The sequence below is a fragment of the Monodon monoceros genome, unplaced genomic scaffold, assembly GCF_005190385.1.
Source record: "Monodon monoceros isolate NGI ecotype Baffin Bay Population unplaced genomic scaffold, NGI_Narwhal_1 Super_Scaffold_21, whole genome shotgun sequence".
NCBI lineage: Eukaryota > Metazoa > Chordata > Mammalia > Artiodactyla > Monodontidae > Monodon > Monodon monoceros.
In genome coordinates, this window is record NW_021703778.1 from 74226046 (window position 1) to 74238593 (window position 12548).

Genomic DNA, 12548 nt, shown 5'->3' on the forward strand with positions numbered 1-12548 from the left:
TATCAGTCTGTAATTTTCTTTTGCTGTGGTGTCTTTGTTTAATTTTGGTATCAGTGAAATATTTTGGGCCTTATAAAATTAGAAAGTGTTCCTCCCTCCTGTTCTATTTCTTGGAAGAATTTTTGAAGGATTTGTGTTAATTCTTCTTTAAATGTTTAGTAGAATTCATCAGTGAAGTCATCTGGTCCTGGGCAATTTTTTTTTTTTTTTGGAAGTTTTTGACTGCTAAGAAACAGACTCATAGACATAGAAAACAAACTTATGGTTACCAAAGGTTTGGGAAAGGGAGTGGAAGAGGGATAAATTAGGACTTTGGGATTAGCAGATACAAACTATATACTATATATAAAATAGATAAACAACAAAGTACTACTGTATAGTACAGGAAACTATATTTAATATCCTGTAATAAACGACATGGAAAAGAATGTGAAAAAGAATATGTATGTATATGTATAACTGAATCATTTTGCTGTACATCCAAAACTAACACAACATTGTAAATCAACTATACTTCAGTAAAAAAATTTAAAAATTTAAATTTTAAAAAAGAGAGGGTTAAACCTGGGAAAAATGTATATATATTTTCAAAACATGTCTGATAAAGGATCTGCACCCAGCATACACAAAGAACTCTCAAAACACAACAATAACAAGTTGGGCAATAGATTTTGACAGACACTTCACCAAGGAACATATATAGGTCGCAAATAAACACATGAAAAGGTGCTCACATCATTAGTTATTACAGAATGCAAATTAAAATCATGAGATACCATTGTATACCTATTTGAATGGCTAAAATTAGAAAGAATGACTATATCAAGGGTTAGCAGAGATATGGAATAACTGAAACTGTATATACTGTTTGGTGGGAATATAAAATAGTATGTATAATTTATACATAAGTTTGGCAGTTTCTTAAAAAGTTAAAGATACCTATCATATGACCCAGTCATTCCACTCCTAGCTATTTACCCAAGAGAAAAGACAGTGTATGTCCACACAAAAACTTGAATACATTATGTGTTATAGCCAAAAACTGGAAACAACGTGTATGTCCATCAAAAGATGAATGAATAAACAAAGTGTGGTATATCCATACAATGGAATACTGTCTTAGCAAAAGGAATCAATTATTGACACACACACAAAATAATTAAACCAAGTAAGAGAAGTCAAACATAAAACAGTACATACTACATGATTCCATTTATATAAAATTATAGAATGTAGAGACTAACCTACAGTGACAGAAAGCACATAAGTGGTTTCTTATAGATGAGTGGGCTAGAAAGGGTGAGAAAGAGGCATTACAAAGGTATACGAGAACACTTTAGGGATAATGGATATGTTCAGTATCTTGACTGTGGTGGTGGTTTCATGGGTATATATCAATACATATGTCAAATTTATCCAACTGTACACTTTAAATATGTGCAATTATACCTCACAAAAATCTCTTTCAAAAAACAAGTAATATTACCTTTCCTTTCAGCTCTAAAACAAAAATAGTGTATTCTCTTTCCTTTCTACCCTTGATGGTATTACTTCTAAAACACAGAACTAAAAAATTTTTCCCATATTCTCTGTATTTTCAAAAATGAACCCTTAGAATTTCAATCCTAGGCACAGATTTTAAGGCTGCAAAGATAAAAATATATTGACAAGACTATATTCCCCAACTACCTATTTCCACAATCCAATACAGACAGGAGTCCTGCCCCTGCTATCTCCCTTTACAGGGGGATATACCTGACTCCAATCAACTTTCCTTTGCATCCTTTGAAATGGCCCAAAGACATCCTTTGAAAAAAATATTGCCACTGTCACACCTTTCAATCTTCCACACTGCCTTTTTTTGGTTTCCTATCTTCCAGTTTTCCTTGGTAACTAAAAATGATGTCTATACTTCTATTTAGTTTCATTTCATTTTCTCACATCTAACAAATTTTAATTTTTTTAAAGATATGTTTAAGAGTAAGAAAAGTATTTCTACACACTTACCTCAAGTACTGGTCCAGCTCCAAGAATAATTTGTTCCACTCCACTGGCAAATCCTTTCTGACTGAGGGCAGTAAGGTGATGAATAAGAAAGTTTGTGCTTTGAGTCTTCCCAGAACCACTCTCTCCTGAAATCACGATGCACTGATTCCTTTTGCGCTGAAGCATGGCATGATAAGCTACATCAGCCACAGCATAAATGTGAGGCTCAAGTTTTCCCAACTGGTGGTTATCATACATTTTGACATATTTGGGGTTATAAATAGGAAGAAACTTGAATGGGTTAATAGCTATTAGAATACTGCCAACATAGGTGTAAATTTTTTCATGCTTAAAGCGATTTCGTAGGTTTTCTAAGAGAGTTTTCTCATTCAAATCAGGTAAGCTACATAAATCATCAAAGTCTTTTTGTTGAGGCTGTGGAAGAAAACCCCGTTCCATCATCCTGCGACGTTCTTCTGTTACCCGTAGCCATGACTGAAGACTACCATAATGGATTGATCCATCAAGGTTTTTTTCTCTCAGAAGAAAACGGTAGTCCTCTCCACTCAGGCGATTTTCCAGAGCCATTCGGGGCCACAACATCATTCGCTGAACTGGACAGTCTGTTGGATTGAGTATCCATTCTTCTCCACCAAATTCTTTTACCTCTGCTAGAACGTAACATTTTGTTTTGTCAAGGTGAAGTCTGTTTATAAGAGAGTCAATCACCTCAGCAGCCGTGGAGTTTTTTCTGGCAGGAATTGGACAGTAGATTGTCCCTTCTGAAATTGTCCCAGGATATATACGTAATGTATGTTCATTATCCTCAAAGCGTCGTCTTCCTCCATCATTTATATTCATATTGGATCCTGTCCCATCAGCATGGATAGTATGTGTTCAAGACTGCACAAATCATTTTCGTGGCAAAAGAACTGCTGCAACATAAAAGATGTGAAACATTAAGAAGTCACATTACACAGTCACTGCTTTCTGAAGCTCAAAAAAAAGAGGCTTAACAATCAAGTTGATTACACCTTTTAGGACAAAAAATCCTAACTCTTCTCTTAGTATAAGAACCGTTCTTGAAGACAGTCTCGTTGAGATCACATAATATTTCATATTATTGTCCAAATCTGTACACTTCCCAAAACAGCCAAAATTTTTTCAGTCTTTTGTTATATTAGTAATTCCAAACCCAAAGAGTAAAAATAAAAATTAATTTGTCCTCTACTATCTTGAATGTTTCTAAGGTACCTGGGAATAGAATCAAGTTCTTTCTTTATATATGAAAAGAGCCTCACTGAAGACTGGCTTAAGATGGACAGAACAGTCACACAAATTTTATCACCCCACACCCAAAAGCTCTTAAGGTTAAAGCAAAACCGAGAAAGAGTGCGTCAATAGAGCAAAAATTTGTGAAATTAAAAACAGTAAGAAGATGAGATCAGATAAACAGAAATTAAACTAGATGAAGTTATAACCAAGAAAACAATGAGAGAAACCTGCTATAGAACAGACATATTTTCAAGGACTTCTGGACTCTGCCTCCCTTAAGGTGAAGATGTAATGGGAGCAACAAAATTGATCCTGCCCCTGGCTTGCTGAACAAAGCTGACAAAATTATACAACTAGGCACCATTACAAATTTTATTCAACCTTCCCTTTTCCTTCAATGCTGCCTTTTTATCTAACTTTATTTCATTTCTTACAAGTATTCTGCATACCCTCCAATTTTCTCAAACCCGACATATATCACACCTCTGAAAGAATGATTTCAACTTTTATACCTAACTGAGAAAACAGTGATTTCTTTTAAATGACTTCTCCAACTCAAAATGTATTCCTATTTTCATCTCATCTCTGTTCTTCCATTTCTGTCTACAGAGAAAATGTTCCAGATCCTTCCCATTTCTTAGCATCTCCATCAGTATCTTGCCCCATCAAAAAACAGCTCCCAGGGCTTCCCTGGTGGCACAGTGGTTGAGAGTCCGCCTGCCGATACAGGGGACACGGGTTCGTGCCCCGGTCCGGGAGGATCCCACATGCCGCGGAGTGGCTGGGCCCGTGAGCCATGGCCACTGGGCCTGCGCGTCCAGAGCCTGTGCTCCACAGCGGGAGGGGCCACAACAGTGAGAGGCCCGCGTACCGCAAAAAAAAAAACAGCTCCCATATGCTATCCATCTTTACTTTTTCACTTATTGCATCCTTTAACATATAGATGCTGTTACTTTTTTAAAAAAGAAAAATACCTTCAGTTGCTTCTCTCAGACTACTATACTACTTTTGTCAAAGTCCTCTCTAATGAAGATACTCTGTTTACCTTTTTCCTAAATGATCTTTCAAAAGCAGAGAATACTATAGAACATATAAAAAGCAGCCATAAATCTACTACCCAAATTCACCGTTTGAAAACTGCTGTAATCACTCCAGATTATTTTATAAACAAACAAAATATTAGAGAGATAATTAAAGCTCCTTCCTTTGCTCTGCAGAGGTAACCATTATCCTGAGGTTGGTATTATTCCCATACATGCCTTTATATTTTTACTACATATGTGGGTCCCCATAAATTATAGATAGTATTGTTTCCAATTTTTAAGCTTTAAAAAAATTGCTATACCAAATAGTCTGCATCTCACTGTAACTTAACACTGTCTTTTCTATTTATAAATGCTGATACATGTAACGTTCATTAATTGCCAAGCAATATGACATGGTATGTTGGCTCATTAACTGTAACAAATGTACCACTCTAGTGGGAGATGCTGATAATGGGTGAGGCTATGCATATGTGGGGGCAGGCAGGGGATGTACGGAAAATCTCTCTACTTTCCACTCAATTTTGCTGTGAACCTAACACTGTCCTAAAAAATAAAGTCTATTTTTCAAAAACTCCCATTGTATGCTTATACTACAATTTATCAATCTACTATTAATTAAACCACAATTTATCAATCTAATACACTAAATCCTTCCATTGAACGCTTAAAATGTTTCCAGTATTACACTATTAAAGCAATGCTGCAATTCTCATACATGTCTCTTCATGTACCTTTGCTAGAATTTCTCTGGACTATAGACCTAAGAGTGAAATTGCTGGGTTTTAAGCACCTTCAACTTTACTAGATATTAACAAAATGCTCTCCAAAGCAGTTGTACCAACTGACTATTTCACAGCCGGTGTAGGAAGAGCTCATGTTTCTCTGCCTCCTTACCAAAAGTCAGTATTGTCAGACTTGAGTTTGTGCCAATATAAGAAATATAAAAAGGTATTTCATTACTTCAATTTGTATTTCCTTCATGACTAGTAAGGAGGGGCAACACTTATCCTATCATTTGCCATTGGGGCTATGATTGTTTATTCATTTTCCCCTTTTGACTTGTCTTTTCCTTATTAATTTGAATGATTTTTCATATATCCTGGATATTAATCAATTTCAGCTGAATGAGTGACAAATATCTCCTACCATTCTGTAGCTTATCTTTCTATTTTGTTCATGTTGCCTTTTGTTGTAGAGAAGTTTTATTTTTAATAAATTTATCAATATTTTACAGGTTATTATTTCTTTTTTAAGAAGCGACATTAACAACAATTGCAGTTAACTCTTATTATGTGCTTATCTGTACTAGTCATTTTTCTAAGCATTGCACATGGATTATTTAATCCTCACAATTCCTCCCTCAGGGTTGTTTTTATTATCATCATCCTCATTTTACAAATGAGAAAACACAGAAATTTTACAGAACTTGACCAAATGTAATAAAGTTGAGATTTGAAGCAGGCAGTCTGGCTCTAAAACCTACATACTATTATCTCCTGGTATCGTTTTTTAAAATTCTCCTTTATCCTAAGGATATAAAGTTATTATCTTTTCTTCTAAAAGGCCTAAATTTTGCTTTTCTTACGTAGGTCTTTTAACGCATACAGAAGTTATTTTCACGTATGCTATGAGATAGGGCTTGTAATTATTTTCAAGTCAATTCAGATTAGCAAATGAACCAGCATCACAATGAAGAGTCTAATCTTTCCCCACTGGCTTATAATGCCACCTCTGTCATGTGGCAAATTCCAGATAAGTATCAATCTGTTCTGGGCTCTGTATTGTTTTCCACTAGTCTATTTATCCATCAATAAGCCTGTCTTACCTATTACTGCTCTATTATAAGTTTTGATACCTGGAGGGCGTACACCTCAATTTGTTCCTCTTTAATGTTACTTCGGTTATGTTCTATAAAAATTTTAAGATCAGCATATCAACTACAATGAAAAAACCTTTTGGCGTTTTGATGGACATTGCAATGATTTTACAGATTAATACTGGAAAAGACTGACTTCCCATTCATGAACACCATGTGTTATCTTTAATCACACTGTTTTCACTTCTAAGGTTTCTGTCATTTTCATACAGTGTTGGGTTTTTCTTAACATCTTTATTGGAGTATAATTGCTTTACAATGGTGTGTTAGTTTCTGCTTTACAACAAAGTGAATCAGTTATACATATACATATGTTCCCATATCTATTCCCTCTTGCATCTCCCTCCCACCCTCCCCATCCCACCCCTCTAGGTGGTGACAAACCACCGAGCTGATCTCCCTGTGCTATGCAGCTGCTTCCCACTCGCTATCTATTTTACGTTTGGTAGTGTATATATATGTCCATGCCACTCTCTCACTTTGTCACAGCTTACCCTTCCCCCTCCCCATATCCTCAAGTCCATTCTCTAGCAGGTCTATGTCCTTATTTCCCGTCTTACCCCTAGGTTCTTCATGACCTTTTTTTTTTTCCTTAGATTCCATATATATGTGTTAGCATACGGTATTTGTTTTTTTCTTTCTGACTTACTCCACTCTGTATGTCATATAGTTTTTAGAGATACTACTCACTTACTTACCTCCTTGAAAATCCTAAATAATATATAATCTGGTATTTTTCAGACTCATATTTTAATGTCATCAGCCTGAACTGCTCTTCTGATTGTTGATTTTATTTCGTATGTTTCTCAGCATTAGATGACTTAATTTGTTTGAGAACTTAGCTTTAGAGGTGAACTTTTTGATGGAAGACTTTTGTTTTTCATACCAGCATTTACTAAGAATCCACTATTTACTACTTTTTTTAAACAAAGCCACAATACCATTAATCACACCTTTAAAAATTAATATTTTTGAATACGACTGGTCAGTGTGTGATTTCCCCAGTTATCTCATAAATATTTTTCTTACAGTTGGCCTATTCAAATCAGGATATCTGTCCTGCAGTAACAGTAAGAATATGCTCTAAGCTAGGAGGTTTCTAGCTGTAAAGCTATGTTTGTGTTCCCCTGAATCCGTAGGTATAAAGCCTCGTATAAACTGTGGCTTCTGGCAATAGAAAGCAGCAAAGCTACTCCTTACAGTCATGCAGGCTGTGCTGTGTACTATTTCAGGAGATGCACTGCATAACTGTAGTCTGATCTATAAAGGTGAATAATATGGCAGCCCCAGGGGATTTCTCTGGCAGTCCAGTGGTTAAGAATCTGTGCTCTCAATGCAGGAGACACAGGTTCGATACCTGGTCGGGGAATTACGATCTCGCATGCCGCACGGCATGGCCAAAAAAAAAAAAAAAGGCAGCCCCAGAGCTAAACTCAGAAATACCTTTTTCAATAGAGGAGCCCTACCTACCCTGGCCCATGGTTACCAACAGTGAGCCCAATTCCAATGACACTTCCACATTATCTCAGAGGCCAAAACCTCAGATGCTTTCCCTGCAAGCTCCCAGACATAAGCCCCAGTCACTGCTTTGTGTTCTATTCTCTTTCCAAAATAGAAATGCTTACCTTTTTGAGCCCCATTTATGTCAATTCAGTTTTCTCTTTTTGTTACTTTATCAGTCTTTGCTTTGTGTTTAGAAAGAAGGTGTTGCCTCAAAATATCACTCGCAGGGAATTCCCTGGCAGTCCAGTGGTTAGGACTCTGAGTTCCCAATGCAGGGGGCCCCAGTTCGATCCCTGATTGGGGAACTAAGATCCGGCAAGCTGAGCAGCATGGCCAAAATAAATTTTTTTAATTAAAAAAAAAATCACTCTTAAATACATCTTGACAGCAATCCGTGAGTGTTTATCAGAATCATCTAGGGAAATTTTAAAAATATACATTTCTAGGTCCAATAATGGTTCTGAGGTTGGGACAACTAGGCAATTCTTTTGTTGCTGGTCCAGAGAACAGCATTTGGGAATCAGTGGTCTATATATCCACTTTCCACTCCCTTACCACCCTTTCCACATAGCAAGCTACTGCCAATGTTCTTTAAAAACGTCACCAATTACCATAAGGTTGCCAAATCCAGAGGTCTCTTCTCAAGCCTCATCTTAACACACCACACTGTAGCGTTTGACTAATGTGGCCATCTTCTCATTCTTAAAACTGCCCTCACATGACAATTCTTTTTCTTGTAATCTTCCTGATAGGTTGATTCTTTTTCTGAATCAATCTTACAGTTCCTCTTCCACTACCTCACTTTAAAGATAAAAATATTCTCCCAGTTTCTGGTCTCAACCCAGTGCTCATCTATCTGGATGATAACATCTAGTCCTCTATAATTTATACTGTTTCCTATTACCTATGGATGCTTTTGCACTACAGTGGCAGAACTGAGCAGTTATGACAGAGACCATATAGTCCACAAAGCCAAAAATGTCTATTATGTGGCCCTTAAAAGAAAACATTTGCCAACCCCTATTCTAGGATAACCACTAAAAAAAATAGGGAAAAAGTATAACTTCACAACTAGTAGAATGAAAATACAGCATGATAAAAAATAATCAATATAAAGGAGGGCAAGGGGGGCATTTAGAACAGATGGAGCAAATGGAAAGCATACTAAATATATAAGTACCTGTATTAAGTGTGAATGCTCCAGTTAAAAGACAAAGATTGCCAGGGCAGATTTTTAAAATCCACCTCTGTGCTGTTCTCAATAGACACACATGTATAATATGAGGATACAGAACCTGAAAGTTAAAAAAAAAATAAAAAAGAAGATATACCATGTAAATTCTAGCCAAAAGCAAGTTGGTATAATCAAAATAACTTCAAGCAAAATGGAAAAAGAAAGTTGAGTTAAATATCTCTAAGGCCCTTTATAGCCCTTACATACTGTAATACTAGGTTTACACCTGAGACAAAGGTCTCAGGATATCACTGGTGACCCTGAAAAGTAAAAAATAGAAAAGGACTGTAAGAAGTTAAACAGGAAGTGACAGATTGGCAAGTAGACTAGCAGGTGTTGCTCATATCTGCTGTAAAAGAAAGGAGAAGAAGTATGAGTGAAATGTTTATTAGGAGGCTTGGCAGCACACCTTTATGGTTATAAACAGAATCAAGCAGAGAAAAAGGAACTGAGAACTTAAAAAAATGAAGGTCTGATGAGCCAAGGTTCTTTGGTAAGCAAGACAAAATAAGATTTAGGTCAAAGGTAGACAGGTAACTCTCACAGAAAGAAAAAACACTTTTTCTGAAAGAATTAAAAAAAAAAAAAAAAAAGGATGGGTTGAGGAACAGCTTTTCAGGTAAGATGTGACAAGAGTGCATGTTAGGGACTTCCCTGGCGCTCCAGTGGTTAAGACTTCACCTTCCAAAGCAGCGGGTGGGGGTTTGATCCCTGGTTGGGGAGCTAAGATCCCACATGCCTCATGGCCAAAATACCAAAACGTGAAACAGAAGCAATATTGTAACAAATTCAATATAAAGACTTAAAAAAAAAAAAGTACATGTTAGCTGATCTTTATCACTAGATAGGCTATAGGAGCCCAATTTTTTTTAATATTTATTTTTTTATTTTATTTATTTGGTTGTGCTGGGTCTTGGTTGCAGCAGGCGTGCTCCTTAGTTGCAGCAGGTGTGCTCCTTAGTTGCAGCTTGCAGGCTCCTTAGTTGCGGCATGCATGTGGGATCTAGTTCCCTGACCAGGGATCGAACCCAGGCTCCCTGCATTTGGAGCGTGGAGTCTTAACCACTGCGCCACCAGAGAAGTCCCAGCCCAATTTTAACCTATAGTACATCAATACCAACTAAAAGCCAAATTTGGTGCCGAAAGAAAAAACATCTTGTAGTATTTCAACTAAAGAAAGGGTGATGGAAAAAATGAGTCATCGTATGACACACTATAGCATAGGTATACGGACATCTATTGGTTTAGTCTGTCCCGTAAGTAATCTATACCTTCTTCTGGTGAAAGTAATGTGTTTTCCTTTGAAGAACTCCTCCTCCTCCCTTGTCATATGACACAGTTTGAATGGACTGATCTCACCCCCCACTTAGTTGTGACCCAGGCCCAGCCAATCAGTTTATTCCATTCCCCCTAGTGACAGTGGCTGCTTACTGAGATTCCCTATTGGAAATTTGCTGTAACTATTAGGAAAGAAGCATTTTTTTTCGCTACTAGGGCTGCTAATCTAGAAAAATGTAAATCTAGAGCTATTGGCAGTCATCTTCTCTGAATGCATAGAAGAAGCCTCTCTGCAGTAAAAGAAATGAACTAACTCAACACACAGAAAACCTTACCAACACTGAGCCACTGAATCCAGCTGTGCCTCAGATAAACTCAACCACTGAACCTCTTGTTAAGTGTGCCAATCAATTCCTTTTTATTCCCTGAGCCACTCTGAGTTGGGTTTTTCTGTTCTCTGTCAACAAAAGAACCCACTACAACAGGTTTAGTATAATATCCTTTGATAATATAGGCATCCCTTGTTATACAAATTCCTCATATCCAAAATCTCACAATCTAAACTCAGGAACCAAATATATTTGAATACACTTTTGGATACTTCCTTCACTATCATGCTATTTGCTATCCACTTGCATAACCAAATAAATTCAAATAAGGCAGTACCCCCCTGGACATCCAAATCCACTATCAAAACTGAACAATTAAACAGATTTAGATAGTGAAGGATACTTGCAATGCCAACCATGCAGAAATATGGCAAGGGATGTACAATATAACGTCAAATGAAAAAAACATAAACTACAAAATTGTATATAAAAGTATACATATATATAAAATGAACCACAATATTAGGCTTTGGGGAAATCGTCAAATTTTCCTTTTATAGTGTTCACCAAAGTTAAGCTTGACATGCATTACTTCATTTGAGTTGAACAGCAATTCTCTGATACAGGAAACAAACTATTACCTTTCAAAATAGAAAATTAAGGCTTAAAGAGCAAAAAAAAATCTATAAAATTGATGATAAATATTTCAAATCAGCAAAGAAAAATGGATTACTCAATAATGATGTGGGGATAAATGACTAATTTTAAAAATAAAATAAAACTATGCATATTAGGAATTACTGGCACTTATATAGCATCAGATATTACTATATTTTTCATAAAGAAAATTATTTAATATTCTTTTTATGCCCTATCCCAAAGTAGTTATTTCAAAAGTACATGCTAACAGAGAAAAACAATGTGGTGAGACAGTTGCTGTGGTCAGTAGGGTGTGGTTCAGAATAGGCTAGCTTATGACATTCACTGGACTGAGTTAGAAGAGACTAATTATAGAGGAAAACTATGGTGAAGGAAACAGAGTTCGGAATACAGTTTCCTTTAAATCAGAAGTTCAGTAAAAAAAAGATAAAAAGAAATAACTAAAGATTTTTAATGCAGTGTTCTGTCTTTGTGCTAATAAAACTTAATTTTCAAAAAATATGCATTGTTGCTTTTACTTTTTTATCAAGTTCTCAAAGTTATTTTTCAAGAATAAAAAAGAAGTGTCCTTTCTCTTTATACTTGCTTTATCACAGGGATCTATTTATGAACGTTAGCAAGCAGGATCATATATTATCACTCAGTGACAAGAGGATTGGAAGGACAGAATCAGGCAAACGTATATCTGAAAAATAAAAATCCAGCTTTGTTACAGCTTCACTCAAAGCAAGAGCCTCACCAGTACATTTTGAAAGAAGAACATTCTACTATCAAGGTAGGGTCCATCTGAGAAAACATTACTGATTTCTGTACTGCTATAAATTTCATGGTGAGAGAGCTATTAAACATTCTGAACTTACTTTAGAAAAATGACTCTGGGAAAGTGGTACTCAAGAGCTAATATTCATGTTTCTTCATTTTTTAGTACTTACAACTGAAATGTTCTACAAATAAATATATTTATTACCATACTAATGTATAATCACATACGGACACACCTTGGAGATATTGCAGTTTTCGGTTCCAGACCACCACAATAAAGTGAATATCACAATAAAGCAAGTCACAAAGATTTTTTTGGTTTCCCGTTGCTATAAAAGTTATGTTTACGCTATACTATAGTCTATTAAGTGTGCAACAGCATTACGTCTAAAAAATGTACAGACCTCAATTAAAAACTACTTTATTGCTAAAAAAAAGTGCTAACCATCACTGAAGCTTTCAGCAAGTTGTAATCTTTTTGCTGGTGGAGGGTCTTCCCTCAATGCTGATGGCTGCTGATCGATCACAGTGGTAGTTTCTGAAGGTTGGGGTGAATATGGCAACTTCTTAAAATAAGACAACAATGAGGTTTGCTGCAT

General features: G+C 36.1%; 1 protein-coding gene across 4 annotated transcripts in view; it reads right to left on the reverse strand.

Annotated features, from left to right (window-relative positions):
• Window positions 1-12548, reverse strand: part of MYO9A (myosin IXA) — a 271921-nt gene that overhangs the window by 222277 nt on the left and 37096 nt on the right. For 2 of the 4 annotated variants that reach the window (XM_029236422.1, XM_029236424.1), the window contains exon 2: window positions 2008-2918. In XM_029236422.1, the coding sequence (XP_029092255.1) occupies window positions 2008-2847 (840 nt within the window). In that variant the 5' untranslated portion in view covers window positions 2848-2918. Of the gene's footprint in view, window positions 1-2007; window positions 2922-12548 lie in introns of all 4 variants that reach the window. The other 2 variants (XM_029236423.1, XM_029236420.1) reach the window with 1 other exon arrangement.